At 46.4% G+C, this 17,429-nt stretch overlaps 1 protein-coding gene across 5 annotated transcripts in view; it reads right to left on the bottom strand.

The window, feature by feature from the left end:
• LOC128845605 (aryl hydrocarbon receptor-like) overlaps positions 1–17,429 on the bottom strand; it is a 135,618-nt gene that overhangs the window by 33,034 nt on the left and 85,155 nt on the right. For all 5 annotated transcript variants that reach the window (XM_054044436.1, XM_054044437.1, XM_054044438.1 and 2 more), the window contains exons 4-5: positions 10,752–10,841; positions 1,996–2,119 (exon numbers count right to left, since the gene is read on the bottom strand). In XM_054044436.1, coding sequence (XP_053900411.1) covers positions 1,996–2,119; positions 10,752–10,841 — 214 coding nt within the window. The remainder of the gene's footprint in view (positions 1–1,995; positions 2,120–10,751; positions 10,842–17,429) is intronic.

Below are 17,429 nucleotides of genomic sequence, written 5' to 3'. Positions count from 1 at the left end.
AACATGGCTTTAAAGGCAGACAGGGAGCAATTCCTGCCTCACAGGCATATACCACAGACTACAGTGATGCCAATGACGGAGAACACATATTCGCTGTTGGTCTCTCTTTTTTGTTACTAAAGAGAGCTTCAATTCTAAAAAGCCCCCTGGGAGTAAATTCTCTCATGGTCTTGATCTACACAAGCATAGGAAATGCAGAGTAAGGCCAGGCCAGCATTAGATATTTGTCAGTACAGTAATGAGGGTTAGCAGGTGATTTTTTTATGACATATCTACACTGACAAAAGTCCTAGTGTAAATACAATAAAAACTATATCAGCAAATGCACACTTTAGCTGGTATAAGCTGCATCGACACGAGAAGGATTTGTCAATATAGTTATACCAGTATGGCTACATCAGCAAGCCTTTTCTACTATCTTAGGGCATGTCTACACCCCAGCTCGAAGGGTGCTTCCAAGGGTGTGTAGTCACCTGAGTATGTACCCAGGGTGGGGTAGGTTTGTACTCAGGTGGTATGCACGAGCCCTTGCCTGTGCCACCATGGCCACACTGCTATTTTCCAGCAGAGTTGGCACACGTCTGTGTACCCACATGGGGAAGTGCCCTCCCACCTGCTGTGTAGATGTACCCTTCGCGCTAGTTCCTCATTCTGTTGAGCCATTTGAGGTGCAATGATGAGCCTGTTGAACATGATTCACCTTGGGCATTGCTGCCCCATCTCAAACCTTCCCTTTGGCTGGAAGGGTCATTCTGAAAGATGTAGCCAGGTGACTTGAGTTTCATCTGAGTCCTTCAGGTTTTCAGCCTGAATATGGCCTAGGACTCTGTTGGTCTTTTCTATGGATGATCTCCTAGGGATGGACAGGGCTCAGGCATTGTCAGCTCTTAGCCAGCCTTCACCCTGTTGCCCAAGAAGCATTGTTGGCTCTTTTGAAGCCTCTGGAAGGGCCAGGCAGGAGAACATTCCCTGCCACTATGAGGACTCGGGCACTGATGCACCTCGGTCCTTCCGATTCTCTGCCTGTGCAGACCATGGACTGTCACGCTTTAGTCTAATTTTGGTTGCTGGGTTTAGTGTACAGGTGCTGGTGTTGGCCTGTGACATACAGGAAGTCACACTAGATGGTGCTCAGTTCTGGCCTTAAATGGTATGATTCGGTGTTGTGGTGAGTCTTCCCCGTAGGAGCTGCCAGAGGTGGAGTTGTGCAATGGTTCCTTTGGTTCACAGGGATCTATGCTGCCGTCCCTGCTTGCTCAGTGTATGGGGGTCTGTTTGGAAAGGCCATGAGATGTTCTGGGTGGGCAGCAGTGCCACCATCATGCTGATGGAAAGTCAATCTTATGCATCAGATCTAGGTGCTGCCTCATGATTTTTTCAAGGTTTTCTTGGGACAGAGACTCCCACTGATTCTGATGGGCACTGGTCAGGCATGGAGCCAAAGAGATATTATACCCTGGCTCTTACCCCTCTCTTCTCAGAGCCATATGTGGAGGTCTAGCTTCCCATTCTGTGGGAGGCCATGAATGGAAACCCTGCACCACCCTGAGAAGGGAAGAGTGGGTTTGGCTCTCTCTCTCGAGATTTTGTTTCCATTTTAAACAAGCTGGTAGATCCAGCTTAGACACACTGGCGCGAGTTTATTGGCTCCTCCATTCCTTGACCTTTCTAACTGGCCTGGCTCTCCATAGCCCATCAAAACAGATTTGATTCTCTCACTAAGAATAAGTTTTCTTCAGAACAGCATCTTGCTCAAAGCAGCCACAAATTGCATTGCCAGCTCTCCCCCCTCCCCGGCCTTTCATAGGCTGGGCTCTAATGTCAGGCCAGGGTTCCCAATGGGATTGCAGGGATTGCTTTACAGCCCTTGTTTGCTTTAGCACTTTAGGCTTGTCAGTCTCCATGGGGCTTTTCCTGTAGAGCTCATTGAGGCAGCAGTAGTCACGGCTCTCACTGCACAAACAGTCTTGCGTTCCCTCAGCCCTGGTCACTCACCGGTTGTGCCTCGCTCCGGTTCCTTGTATGGAGGCAGGTTTAGGGACCAATGCAGCTGGCACTGGAACATGGCTCGATCGTCCGTGTGGATCAGCTCAAACACACTCTGGTAGATGATGTCTGACTGAAAAGAAATCAAAAGGAATGCGCCATTGAATGCCCACTCAGCTGGGAGACACATGGAGCAAGAACTGAAGGGCACAACTAATTCATCGCAGCAGCACTGCTCTGCAGCCCATATCCCTGCCTGTGGCTCTACACCTGTGCATGGTCTGGCTTCCTCAGCTCTGCCAGACTGACTAAGTGTCGCAGGCCGACCCTATGACAACTGCCACGGAGACAAGTGTACAGCAAAGCGGTTAAATCAGTCACCTGTTCGAGTCATTCAGACTAGCTGGAGAATGAAGGCTCTGAAAGTGGGGCTATAATCTTATGACTTGTTTTACTGTGGCATTCAAAGCCAGAGGCCCCCTGGCTGGGAAGCATTGCCACCAGAAAGGAGAAAACAGCCTCCTGGACCTCGTACAAGGGACACATGGACTGAATCAATCCGTCAGGCTATGCAAAATATAAAACGACTTTCAAAACAGTGTGCCTGAGGATTTCCTCCCATGCCTCCTGGAAATCAAACAGACTCTTTCATTTAATGCACCTCTCCCCTTCTCCCACTGCATAGGCCATGGTGGAGGGCATTCATGAAGGTCAGTTTGGGTGGCTTTTAGGGTTAATTCTTTGATGCTGAATTAAAAAGTAACAGTTTCAGCTGAAAGCCAACTGTTAGCAACAGAAAAATAGAAATAAACATTACAAACACTACCTGATTTCCCTGCTGGCACCATGTTCAATGTTTGGTCCATAGTCTCTTCCCAGGCCACCTGCTGTACAAGACCTGTGCACAGCAATCTTTAAAACTACCTATAAGCCTAGGCCACCAAGTGCCTTTTCAGGTTGAGCCTCTCCTGGGGTCAGGAGTGTTAAGATCCAGGATTCTGTTCCAAACTGTTTGCTATGTGAAGTGTTCCATATGCACGGGCTAATGGGAGCAGCATGCCCCAACTGGTTTGGATTTGTTCCCTCCATCAAAAGGCAAGACAGACAAGTTTAAACATTTTTAAATGACCCGTACGCTGGTTGTACAGCGAGGAGCTGTGCTAAACGTTCACAGCCAAATGAGAAAAGTACAAGAGGGAACAATTTGAAATTGCTGGGGGTGGAGTTCAAAACTCTTGTAAGGCCCATCCTGGACCCTCCGTTCCACAACGCTGCTCCCATTTGACAGATGTAGGGCCAGGAGCCTTCCTCAAATTCTGGCTACACAATTGATCTTCTTGTTTGTCTCCTTGGGCTGGGGATAGAGGGGACAAAAATGATCTCCTATGCCCTCCCCCTTTTAGGGGATAACTGGCTGGCCTGTACCTCCTAACCCCTCGGTCTTCAAGGGTTGGCAAAGAGACGCTTGTCTCTTCCCACCCACCAATCCATGGGAAGGCTCTTTGGGGAAAGAGGGCACCAGCTGGGGTACAGGGAATGCCCCGCTCTTGCTATTAACAACCCTGCATTGAGCCTCACCGTGGTCTGAGGTCTTTTCAGAGTTGCCCTGTGTGGGGCTAGGAAAGGGATGCAACAAGAGAAACTCAACTCTGGTTCAGCTGAGGAGTCTGACATGTCAGGGAAAACATAACTCAAAGAGATGGCAGAATCCCCACACTAGCTCCGCCACCCAGGGAACACGGGAAGTTCTTTGGAGCTGGTGCTGGATACGAAGAGGCTGTAACTCTGCAGTGTGCGGCATGGCTCCGCATTACCAAGTAACTGCAGTGACTTCCCTGCAGCAGGTTCTGTAGCTGCCTGTCCCTGCCAGGATGGGCTCCTGTTCTCAGCCCAGCCACCTCGCACTGCAGCTGTATCCCGTATGCTGCAGCCAGACAGGAGATTAAAACCAACGATGCTCTTGTGTTTTTAAAAAAGAGCACTGCCAAGACCTTGATAGAAAGTTGTGCAATGTTTTTTTATTCTTGGTGACTAACAGCAGCCCACTGGAAGCTTTGATAAAAAAAAAAATCCTTTTCTTGCCACATGTGCTGTTGCCAGGAGGTAAGGTTTGATTTTCCCTGGCAAGGCCTTCTTCAAAATTTTTACCTTTTGGGATAAACTCTGCACCGTGGCGATGGCTTCACAACATTCTGATGCTGTCACATTCCACCATGGGCCATTTTAGACCTGTTGTTAACAGGATCTTACACTAGATCTGAATTTGTCCCCAACAATAAGAGGATATCCCGTTAGATATGGGCTTGCTGCAGAAATTTCTGGGAGTTATGCAGGAGGTCAGACTAGGTGATCATTCTGGCCTAAAACTATGCAGACCATATACTTATGTGACTATACTACTTATATAGTCGCATTACTGTAGTATCTGAGCACCTCACAATATTTACCAGGCTCCATGTAAGCAGTGTATCCGGTGTTTTGGCTTGCTGGCTTGTATTTAAAGACTCTTCGGATGTCTTACAAATGTGGGACAAGTTAATTAAAACTAAGATGACCTCACTTTCCTCCCTGGTTTTATAGGACCTCTAATTAAAAATCATGTAAACTTGCTACTATGTCTTTAGCATTCAAAGCATGATACTGTGCCAAACTTCGAAAGAAACAGAATGGGAAGAAACTGGATTTAATGTAAACAGAACCTAATCATGCTAAATGTTAGCGACAAGAGATAGGGCAGAGAATAAGTATAAGTGTGCCATTCTTCAACCCCTAAAGTGCTACCTGATAGCTATTTTTGACATAAATGCAAATCAAGGAAGGAAACGCTTTGGAGAATAAAATGAAGTGAGGTAGGTTGTTAATACACTGCATCTAATGCTACGAATAGTCAATAAAATTACAGTTGATTGTTTGGTTCTGTGGAGGGGACTGTGTTCAGAGCTGGCAACATTTTTTGCAATAACTTTTTCCAGAGAAAAATGCAGATGTGGCAACATGGAAACATTCTGTGAATTCATGTCAATTTCAACAAATTAATTACTGAAAAAAATGGAATGTTTTGTTTCAACATTTTCTAAACAAAAGGTTTCAATTTTTTGGTTCAAAAGTTCCTTTAATTTTCATTTTAAAAAAACACTGTAAAAATGTTGTAAATGGTTGGAATCCAAACAAAACATTTTTATTTTATCAAATGAAATGTTTCATTTTCACCCACAACAATATTTTTTCCAAATTGATTTCCTGAAAATTTTGAAAAATGTTGGGTTTGGTTTGACCCAAAACAATTGTTTTTTGTGACTGTATGTGTGTGGGTGAGAAAGAGAGAGAGAGAGAGAAAGAGAACTGCTAACAAACAAACATTTGTCTACCTCTGTTTATGGTGGGAAACATAATAGGCACTAAGATGGGAGCTGACATTTCAGCTCTTGGCATTTCACAAACTACAGAAAAAAAGAAAAAAATCCTACTGAGGTTGTTGCCTTTTTCCAGATGAGATGAAGCAGAAGGCTTATTTCAGAAACCAACACGGTGAAAAAATATGTTACCTTAGATAGTGCTTTTATAATCACACTGGCAGGAAACAAAATATATCTTTCACAAGAAGGAATTGTGTAAAGAGAATATACATGTATACTCCATACAATTTCTAACTTTAAGGCTTCATTGTACACCCTTATTTCTGTCCCTTTGTGCATATGTGTTACAACACTGTCTTTAATGACATAAGCATGTTGTTTTTCTCAAATCATGCCCTGAGGGAAATCCTGGCCCCATTGAAGTCAATGGGAGTTTTGCTACGGACTAGGTAACACAGCTGCATTCGGGTTTGAAATGCTGCCTCCCTTAACTGCAATTCTGGAGATGGCTGAGTTCACCATGAAGCCTATTAGCTGGGCTACAAACACACCAGCAAATGTTCGTTATTACTCTGCTTTACTTAACAGACCTGCTTTGCTGGTGCCCTACATCTGGCCTAGGTCATTTCCACCAGTGCAAAGCATGCACACTCACTTTGCACAGGAAAATGATGAATCTGGCACAATGCGCAGCAAGGGAAGTGCAGTTTAATGCTATAATTACATACTTGGAAACTCTATAGCAGTGATACTCTGATCGCAGTGGTTCCGGAGCCAAATTAGCGATCATTATCCAAAAGAGCCACAGTACTGTGAACTCATCGTTTTATTTACTATAGTACTATATATTCCTATTTAATCAGTATGAGAGGGAAATATTTAGTGTGTGTGTGTACACACACACACACACACACACACACATTTATTTTAGGGCTGCCAAGTGATTAAAAAAATTAATCGTGATTAATTACACTGTTAAACAATAATAGAATATCATTTATTTAAATATTTTTGGATGTTTTTCTACATTTTCAAATATGTTGATTTCTATTACAACACAGAATACAAAGTGTACAGTGGTCACTTTATATTTATTATTGATTACAAGTATTTGTACTGTAAAAAAATCAAAAGAAATAGTATATTTCAATTCACATCATACAAGTACTGTAGTGCAATCTCTCAGGGCTGCCCAGAGAGGGGGGGGCAAGTGGGGCAATTTGCCCCAGGCCCCACAGGGGCCCCCACGAGAATGTCGGAGGCTCGCCTTCGCCTTCCCCCATCCCCTGGCATCTCAGCACGCCGCGTCCAGGAGCGGCCCTGGACAGCGCTACAGCGGCGGGGCCCGGGCGGGGCCTGAGGTCCTCCCGCTCAGAGCTGCTTGGTAAGGGGGCAGGGCTGTGAGCTGGGGCGGGCCGAGCGGCAGGAGCTCCTGGACGCAGCTCACTCTGGGAGAGGAGGGAGCTGGGGTAAGTGGCATGGTAAGCCCCGCTGAGCCAGGCACCCCCGACCCCATCCCCCCCCCCAAGCCCTGACCCCCAGCTCAGAGCCCAGCCTCTCTGAGCCAGGCACCCCCCGACCGCATCCCACCCCCAGCCCTGACCCCCAGCTCCGAGCCCAGCCTCTCTGAGCCAGGCACCCCCCTGACCCCATCCCCCCCGCAGCCCTGACCCCCAGATCCAAGCCCAGCCTCTCTGAGCCAGGCACCCCCCCGACCCAGAGCCCAGTTCCCCACCCAGCCCTGGGCAACAGTAGCACCACCGCCAGGTAGCGACAGCCCATTGGCACCAACCATCACCATCACCCAGTGACAGCCCATTATGTAATTGCAAATGTATACATCCCATTAAAGCATTTCATGTTGTTAAATAATATATTTAGTGTATTTTCAAATTATTAAAAAATAATTTTTGAATATATTTCACTGGTTATTTTTTACATTTCCAAATACATGTTACTATAGTATTGCAACTTTTTTTTATGGAAGGGCCCCCCCAAAATTGCTTTGCCCCAGACCCCCTGAATCCTCTGGGCAGCCCTGCAATCTCTTTATCATGAAAGTTGAACTTACAAATGTAGAATTATGTACAAAAACCCCTGCATTGAAAAATAAAACAATGTAAAATTTTAGAGCTTGCCAGTCCACTCAGACCTACTTCTTGTTCAGCCAATCACTCAGAGAATTTTGTTTACATTTGCAGGAGATAATGCTGCCCGCTTCTTGTTTACAATGTCACTTGAAAGTGAGAACAGATGTTCTCATGGCACTGTTATAGCCAGCGTTGCAAGCTATTTCTGTACCAGATGCACTAAAGATTCATATGTCCCCTAATGATTCAACCACCATTCCAGGGGACATGCATTCATACTGATGACTGGTTCTGCTTGATAACAATCCAAACCAATGTGGACTGACACTTTCATTTTCATTATCTGAGTCGGACATCACTGGACAAGCACTGGAATGGGTTACCTAGGGAGGTGGTGGAATCTCTTTCCTTAGAGGTTTTTAAGGTCAGGCTTGACAAAGCCCTGGCTGGGATGCTTTAGTTGGGAATTGGTCCTGCTTTGAGCAGGGAGTTGGACTAAATGACCTCCTGAGGTCCCTTCCAACCCTGATATTCTATGATTCTATGATCACCAGCAGAAGGTTGATTTCCCTTTTTGGTAGTTCAGGTTCTGTAGTTTCTGCATCAGAGTGTTGCTCTTTTAAGACTTCTGAAAGCATGCTCCACACCTCGTCCCTCTGAGATTTTGGAAGGCACTTCAGATTCTTAAACCTTGGGTCAAGTGCTGTAGCTATCTTTAGAAATCTCACATTGGTATCTTCTTTGCATTTTGTGAAATCTGCAGTGAAGGTGTTCTTAAAATGAACATGTGCTGGGTCATCATCCGAGACCGTTATAACATGAACTATATGGCAGAATGCGGGTAAAACAGAACAGGGGATATATAATTCCCCCCCCCCCCCCCCGAGGAATTCAGTCACAAATTTAATTAACACATTTTTTTAACGAGTGTCATCAACATGGAAGCATGTCCTCTGGAATGGTGATCGAAGCATGAAGGGGAATACGAATGTTTAGCATATCTGGCACGTAAATACCTTACAATGTCGGCTACAAAAGTGCCATGTAAATGCCTATTCTCAATTTCTGGTGACACTGTAAATAAGAAGAGGGCAGCATTATCTCCCGTAAATGTAAACAAACTTCTTTGTCTTAGTGATTGGCTGAACAAGAAGTAGGACTGAGTGGACTTGTAGGCTCTGAAGTTTTACTTTGTTTTGTGTTTGAGTGCAGTTATGTAACAAAAAATCTACATTTGTAAGTTGCACTTTCACGAGAAAGAGATTGCACTACAGTACTTGTATGAGGTGAATTGAAAAATACTATTTCTTTTGTTTGTCATTTTTACAGTGCAAATATTTTTAATAAAAATAATATACACTTTGATTTCAATTACAACACAGAATACAATATACATGAAAAATGTAGAAAAAATATCCAAAATATTTAATAAATTTCAATTGGTATTCTATTGTTTAGCAGTGCAATTAAAACTGTGATTAATCACGATTCATGTTTTTAATTGTGATTAATTTTTGTGAGTTAATCATGTGAGTTAACTGCGATTAATCAACAGCCCTAATATATATATGTATGTATGTATGTGTGTGTGTGTGTGTGTATATAATTATTCTCACAACAAAATGACTGACCAAGTATTATTTTAGCAAATGTAATTGGTTAATAACATCCTGATTGGTTATTAATTGAACCACATAGTGTTTTAATATTATGTGCTGCAAAGAGCTGAAGGAGATGCATTAAAGAGCTTCTTGCAGCTAGCAAGCCTCAGTCTGAGCATCACTGGTCTATAGTTACATCTGCATCAAACTATATACACACCAAGGGCCAGAGTGAAGGCTGTAGGTAGAGTTATTGTTAAAATTATTGCAGAGGGGCATGGTTCTGCTGAGCACCCTTTACTCAGTAAGTTAACTAGGAGTGCAGAAGGTTCTCAGCGCCTTATTCTTTTTTTGTATCACTACTTTATTAATATTGAGATATACCTATCTCATAGAACTGGAAGGGACCCTGAAAGGTCATCAAGTCCAGCCCCCTGCCTTCACTAGCAGGACCAAGTACTGATTTTGCCCCAGATCTCTAAATGGCCCCCTCAAGGACTGAACTCACAACCCTGGGTTTAGCAGGCCAATGCTCAAACCACTGAGCTATCCCAAATGCTTCCCAAACCTCCTGTCAATCATTCTGATTCAGGTCACCTGAGGCTGTCAAATCTCACAATCCAGGTGACTTTTTAGGGGAAATCTTCTCAGGCTGTTTGTTTTGCAAACCAGCTAGTCTCTCTAGCACCACAAAAAGTCACAATGACCTGGCTTCAAATCCCAGCTTCAGGCACAATGAAAATGAGTGTGGTAACCTCCTGCTTCTCCTACTGACTTTACCCATCAGAAGCCCAGGACTAATGCTGCTTAAGACTAAGGGTACGTCTACACTAGAAATGTAAGTCAACCTATATTAGGTCATTACAGCCACTGCAGTAATGCATGTCCACACCAGGGGTGCTACTACCAACCTAAGAAGGGCAGTGTGGGGAGCTGAGAACCCAGTCTGCCCCCCTCTCCTTTCCCCTTTGGGTTTGGGTCCAAAGCCACCAAAGCGTCTCCCCTCCCTGTTCCCTGCCAAGAGCCGGGGGAAACTGCCTGAGGCTTCTCGCCCCAGGGAGCGAGGTCCAGCTTCTCCTTCTCCTCTGGGAGCTGGGCAGCCTTGTCAATGTCATGGCTCACCAAGAGGAGGGAGGAAGGCTGTAGTGTAGACACCGACATAATTAGGTCGACATAAGATGCTTTAGGTCGACCTAAATGTGTAGTGTAGACCAGCCCTGATATACATTGACAGAAGTGGGGATGGGAAAGTGGGCAGTAGAAGTGTGTGAACATAGGTCAGTATAGAGGAGCACTGGCAGAATTGCTCATGGGAACCTTGTATGGAAAATGCTTGTACTCTGTCTTGTGCAATCCAGTGCAATTGGTACCCTGTCTTTTGTGAGCACTGAATTAAACTCGCATATTTAACAAACACACATCCCTCCACCATATGTTATAACATATGCTAAAAAGCTTGATTTAAGTCCCAAACAGAAAGGTACACATATGTGCTGTCTGCCAATGTAGTGCATGCACACAGCTCTGTCTGCATGTGCTAACATTATATTAAGGACAGTGTCTATTTGTTTACATTATCCAGGATAATGCAATTGATTTAATAACATAGAGATCTTCCAAGAGAAGAACCAGCATCTCAGTTAGTAATGGACATTAGCAACTGATCACGTTTAAACCACACCATGCTTTTCTTAAATTGGGAAAAAAATGCTACTCACCTGATGAAATCCCAGGTAGTCCTGAACTGTAGGTGATACGTAGAAAACATAACCCTCTACTGTGACTGCAATGACAAATCCATTTAGTGCCTGAAAGAAAGAAGAGATCCAGTCCTAGAGGGTGACAACCATCTTTTCTGTGCCCGTGCATAGGTTCATGACATGGGGGAAACACCACCGGACCGGGTGTGAACTTGTTACCTGGGGTCCTAGAAATCCCTTTGCCACAGAAAAACATGGAATTTGCATTTTTACAGAGAATCACTAGTTTTTACATTTTATGAAAAAATAAAAACATATACAGTAGAACCCGGATTATCCGAGCCTCCATTATCCAGCTCTCCGTATTAACTGAACCACCAGCCGCCCGGGGCTGATAGCCATGGGGCAAAACAGATTGAGGGGCATGATGGGGGATTGTAAAGAAAGGTGAGTCTTTGGACTGTGATTCAGCAAAGCACTAACTTAAGTGCTGTTGATTTCAATGGGTTTTAAATACAGGCTTAAGTGCTCTGAGGAATCAGTGCCTATTTTAGAGATTGTTCACTGCAATTCAGTTGCCTATTTACTTGACAAATGCCCCTTTTTTTGGATCATTCCTGAACTAATGATTTACCACTGTCAGAAACCAGGATGGGGGGTGGTCAGGCCTAGAGATTGGAGCCAGGGGTCAAAACCAGAATCAGGAGGCTAGAGCAGGGCTGCAATGAGGCCAGAATGAGAGCTAGGCTGGAGCAGGGCTAGAAACAGGGCTAGAGCAAGTTGCCACTGTTAAGCAAGGAAGAGTCCCAAGCCCTAGAGTGACGTTGAGCAGACTAAGCTGCTGTGAGGCTTATATACCTGCCCTGAGAGTCACCAAGCCAGTTCCTGGCTTGTGGATTGGCTGGAGCCTAGCACAGCCTGACTCATCAGTGCATGTGTCTTAATCAGGCCTGGTCTACACTACGAGTTTAGGTTGACTTTAGCAACGTTAAATCGAATTAAGCCTGGACACATCCACACAACGAAGCCCTTTTTTTCGACTTAAAGGGCCCTTTAAACCGGTTTCTTTACTCCACCTCCGACAAGGGGATTAGTTCTGTAATCGGCCTTTGCGGGTCGGATTTGGGGTAGTGTGGATGGAATTCGACGTTATTGGCCTCTGGGAGCTATCCCAGTGCTTCATTGTGACCGCTCTGGACAGCACTCTCAACTCAGATGCACTGACCAGGTAGACAGGAAAAGCCCTGCAAACTTTTGAATTTCATTTCCTGTTTGCCCAGCGTGGAGAGCACAGATGACCACGCAGAGCTCATCAGCACAGGTAACCATGATGGAGTCCCAGGATCACAAAAGAGCTCCAGCATGAACCGAACGGGAGGTACGGGATCTGTTCGCAATATGGGGAGATGAAGCAGTGCTAGCTGAACTCTGTAGCAGTAAACGAAATGGCAAAATATTAGAAAAAGTCTCAAAGGCCATGAAGGACACAGTGCCGCATGAAAATTAAGGAGCTAAGGCAAGCCTACCACAAAGCCAGAGAGGCAAACGGAAGGTCCGGGGCAGAGCTGCAAACATGCCGCTTCTACGCGGAGCTAGAAGGTGCAGCCACCACTACCCCCACCGTGTGCTTTGACTCCATCAATGGAGAATCATGCAACAGGGAAGCGGGTTCGGGGTATGAGGAAGATGATGATGAAGACAATGAAGATAGCTCACAGCAAGGAAGCGGAGAAACCGGTTTCCCCAACAGCCAGGATATGTTTATCACCCTGGACCTGGAACCAGTAACCCCCGATCTCACCCAAGGCATGCTCCCAGACCTTGAGAGCACACAAGGGACCTCTGGTGAGTGTACCTTTGTAAATATTACACATGGTTTAAAAGCAAGCGTGTTTAATGATTAATGATTAATTTGCCCTGGCAATCGCGGCCAATACAGCTACTGGAAAAGTCTGTTAACATGTATGGGGATGGAGCGGAAATCCTCCAGGGACATCTCCAGAAAGCTCTCCTTCATGTACTCCCAAAGCCTTTGCAAAAGGTTTCTGGGGAGGGCTGCCTTATCCCGTCCACCATGGTAGGACACTTCACCACGCCAGGCCAGTAGCACGTAGGCTGGAATCATTGCATAACAAAGCATGGCAGCGTATGGTCCCGGTGTTTGCTGGCATGCAGACAACATCCATTCCTTATCTCTCTTTGTTATCCTCAGGAGAGTGATATCATTCATGGTCACCTGGTTGAAATGGGGTGATTTTATAAGGGGACATTCAGAGGTGCCCATTCCTGCTCGGCTGAACAGAAATGTTCCTTGCTGTTAGCTACGCGGTGTGGGGAGGGGTGAAGTGATCATCCCAGAGAATTGGGTGTGTGTGTGTGGGGGGGGGTAGTTGGGTTTGTGCTGCATGTTAACCCGGAAAATGCAGCCTCTCCTTTTACATTAAAAACCCATTTTAAATAGCCAACCTAATGGGTCCTTGGTATGGGAAATGAGGGCGCTGCTGTTTGAGACCATTCCCACATGTTACGAAGGTTAAAAAAGCCAAAAGACTGTGGCTTACCATGGCTGCCTGCAAGCCGAATTCTGTTGCCTGGCACTGCCTGAGTGATCTCTCACACCAAACCGGCAGGCCCTCAATACAAGAGGAAAAATGCGACCTTGTAACGAAAGCACATGCGCTGTGTAATGTGAACAGCAAAATTTAATGTGAAAGAGTGTACCCATTGTTCTCTAAAATGTGTCTTTTATAACCACCTCTCCCTTCTCCTCCACCAGCTGCAAATGTTTCTCCTTCACAGAGGCTAGTGAAGATTAGAAGGAGAAAACGGCAGACTCGGGATGATATGTTCTCGAAGCTCCAGCTGTCCTCCCATGCTGACAGAGCACAGCAGAATGCATGGAGGCAGTCAATGTCAGACTACAGAAAAGCACAATATGAACAATAGGAGAGTTGGCAGGCTGAATCGTGGGCTGAGGAGAGCAAGTGGCAGGCTGAAGAGGATAGGTGGCGTCAGCTTGCTGACAGAAGGCAAGAGTCGATGCTCCGGCTGCTGGAGCATCAAACTGAAATGCTCCAGCGTATGGCTGAGCTGCAGGAAAGGCAACAGGAGCAGAGACCGCCACTACAGCCCCTGTGTAACCAACAGCCCTCCTCCCCAAGTTACATTGCCTCCTCACCCAGACGCCCAAGAACGCAGTGGGGGGACCTCCGGCCACTCCACCCCAGATGATTGCCCAAGGCTGGCCTTCAATAAGTGTTAAAGTTTTAAAGTTTTAAACTGCAGTGTGTCCTTTTCCTTCCCTCCTCCCCCACCTCTCCCGGGCTACCTTGGCAGTTATCCCCCTAGTTGTGTGATGAATTAATAAAGAATGCATGAATGTGAAGTGACAATGACTTTATTGCCTCTGCAAGTGGTGCTCGAAGCGGGGAGGGGAGGGAGGTTAGTTTACAGGGAACTAGAGTGAACGGGGGCGGGGGGAGAGAAGGGTTCATCAAGGAGAAACAAACACTGTAGCCTGGCCAGTCACAAAACTGGTTTTCAAAGCTTCTCTGATGCACACCGTGCCCTGCTGTACTCTTCTAACCGCCCTGGTGTCTGGCTGCGCATAATCAGCAGCCAGGTGATTTGCCTCAACCTCCCACCCCGCCATAAATGTCTCCCCCTTACTCTCACAGATATTGTGGAGCGCACAGCAAGCAGCAATAACAATTGGAATGTTGGCTTCGCTGACTTCTATCCGAGTCAGTAAGCTGCACCAGCGTGCTTTTAAACGTCAAAATGCCCATTCTACCACCATTCGGCACTTGCTCAGCCTATAGTTGAACAGGTCCTGACTACTGTCCAGGCTGCCTGTGTACAGCTTCATGAGACACGGCATTAAGGGGTAGGCTGGGTCCCCAAGGATAACGATAGGCATTTCAACATCCCCAACGGTTATTTTCTGGTCCGGAAAGAAAGTCCCTTCCTCCAGCTTTTGAAGACGCGAGCATCATGTACCTTTCCCGGCCATCCCACGTTGATGTTAGTGAAACGTCCCTTGTGATCCACCAGGGCTTGCAGCAGCATTGAAAAGTACCCCTTGCGGTTTATGTACTCGGTGGCTTGGTGCTCCGGTGCCAAGATAGGGATATGGGTTCCGTCTATCGTCGCACCACAGTTTGGGAATCCCATTGCAGCAAAGCCATCCACTATGACCTGCACATTTCCGAGAGTCACTACCCTTGATATCAGGAGGTCTTTGATTACATTGGCTTCTTGGATCACAGCAGCCCCCACAGTAGATTTGCCCACTCCAAATTGATTCCCGACTGACCGGTAGCTGTCTGGCGTTGCAAGCTTCCACAGGGCTATCGCCACTCGCTTCTCAACTGTGAGGGCTGCTCTCATCCTGGTATTCTGGTGCTTCAGGGCAGGGGAAAGCAAGTCACAAAGTTCCATGAAAGTGCCCTTACACATGCGAAAGTTTTGCAGCCACTAGGAATCGTCCCAGACCTGCAACACGATGTGGTCCCACCAGTCTGTGCTTGTTTCCCGGGACCAGAATCGGCGTTCCACACCATGAACCTCCCCCAGTAACACCATGATTTGCACATTGCTGGGGCCTGTACTTTGTGAGAGGTCTATGTCCACGTCAATTTCCTCATCACTCTCGTTGCAGCACTGCAATCGCCTCCTCACCTGGTTTTGCTTTGGCATGTTCTGGCTCTACATATACTCCAGGACAATGCGCATGGTGTTCATAGTGCTCATAATTGCCGCGGTGATCTGAGTGGGCTCCATGATCCCAGTGCTATGGCGTCTGGGCTGGAAAAAGGCGCGAAACTATTGTCTGACAGAGGGATGGAGGGGCGAGTGACGACATGGCTTACAGGGAATTAAAATCAACAAAGGTGGCTGTGCATCAGGGAGAAACACAAACAACTGTCACACAGAATGGCCCCCCCAAAGATTGAACTCAAAACCCTGGGTTTAGCAGGCCTTTGATTTCACGGAGGGAGGGGGAAGCAAATGAATACAGAACAAATCTGATCCATCTATCTTTTACATCTAAGGCTGGCAGCAGATGGTGCAGCATGACTGATAGCCATCGGCATCTTCTGGGTGCTTGGCAGAAGATGCTGTATTACGACTGCTAGCCATCATCGTCAAGACGGTTCAATAGGACTGCCGGCAGGACTGAGTCGCCAGGAGACAAAACATGTCTGCCCAGGTGCCCCTGACCGAACTCACTGAGGAGTACGACAACGACGGATACCAGTCGTAATACACCATCCACTGCCAAAAGGCAAGGAGCTGCTGCTGTATAGCAATGCAGCCCCACGTCTGCCGGCACCCAGATGCCACATGGTGACGGTGAGCTGAGCTGAGCTGAGCGGGCTCCATGCTTGCCATGGTATGTTGTCTGCACAGGTAACCCAGGTAAAAAGGCGCAAATCGATTGTTTGCCGTTGCTCTGACGGAGGGAGAGCGGCCTGACGACATGTACCCCGTGACACTGTTTTTGCATCATTAGGTATTGGGATCTCAACCCAGAATTCCAATGGGCGGCAGAGACTGCGGGGACTGTGGGATAGCTAACCACAGTGCAACGCTCCAGAAGTTGATGCTAGCCTCGGTACTGTGGACGCGGTCCGCAGGCTTCATGCACTTAGAGCATTTTATGTGGGGACACACACAATCGACTGTATAAAACAGAATTCTGGAGGTGGGTTATTTGGTTTAGACATACAAGGCCAGGGCAAAATGGCCAGCTCTCAAATGGCAACATTTAGAAGCCAAATTGGTTTTGGCAGAGACATGGCACCATTACTCCCCACTGCACATTCCCTCTTGCCCACAGCCGACGACGACCTCAGCTGGCAGAAGACTTTGAACTCCAATGATGTCTAGTAAAGATGCCACCATGAAGACGAGCCTTGGTGCATTACAGAACAAAGTTCTGGAGCTGCCCAAGGAGTCTGCATCAAGGGTGCCAGAACAGCAGGGGCCAAGGGACCATGGCCCTCTCACTTTTTGAAAGTGGACAGGCCTGGCCCATTCACTTTTCACCATGTGCCACCCCCCACCCCTCCTCTTCCCCCTGAGGCCCTGCCCCCCACCAATATAAACGTTTTTTTTTGCATTAATATTTATAAGCCAGAAGCGACAAAGAGTCCTGTGGCACCTTATAAACCAGGGGTAGGCAACCTATGGCACAGGTGCCGAAGGCGGCACGCGAGCTGATTTTCAGTGGCACTCACACTGCCTGGGTCCTGGCCACCAATCTGGGGGGCTCTGCATTTTAATTTAATTTTAAATGAAGCTTCTTAAACATTTTGAAACCTTATTAACTTTACATACAATAGTTTAGTTATATATTATAGACTTCTAGAAAGAGACCTTCTAAAAACATTAAAATGTATTACTGGCACGCGAAACCTTAAATTAGAGTGAATAAATGAAGACTCGGCACAGCACTTCTGAAAGGTTGCTGACCTCTGTTATAGGCTAACAGACGCATTGGAGCATAAGCTTTCGTGGGTGAATACCCACTTCGTCAGATGCATGTAGTGGAAATTTCCAGAGGCAGGTATAAATATCCAGACTAAAACAGCTACCCTCTGATACTATAAGCCAGAGTGCATTTTCAGTATTACCTACCCAAGTGTCGAAAAATCATGCGTCAGAACCACAAAAATCAGGAGATTATTTTTT

This window comes from Malaclemys terrapin, chromosome 11 (assembly GCF_027887155.1).
Source record: "Malaclemys terrapin pileata isolate rMalTer1 chromosome 11, rMalTer1.hap1, whole genome shotgun sequence".
Classification (NCBI taxonomy): domain Eukaryota; kingdom Metazoa; phylum Chordata; order Testudines; family Emydidae; genus Malaclemys; species Malaclemys terrapin.
This window is presented reverse-complemented; position numbering and strand designations above follow the sequence as displayed.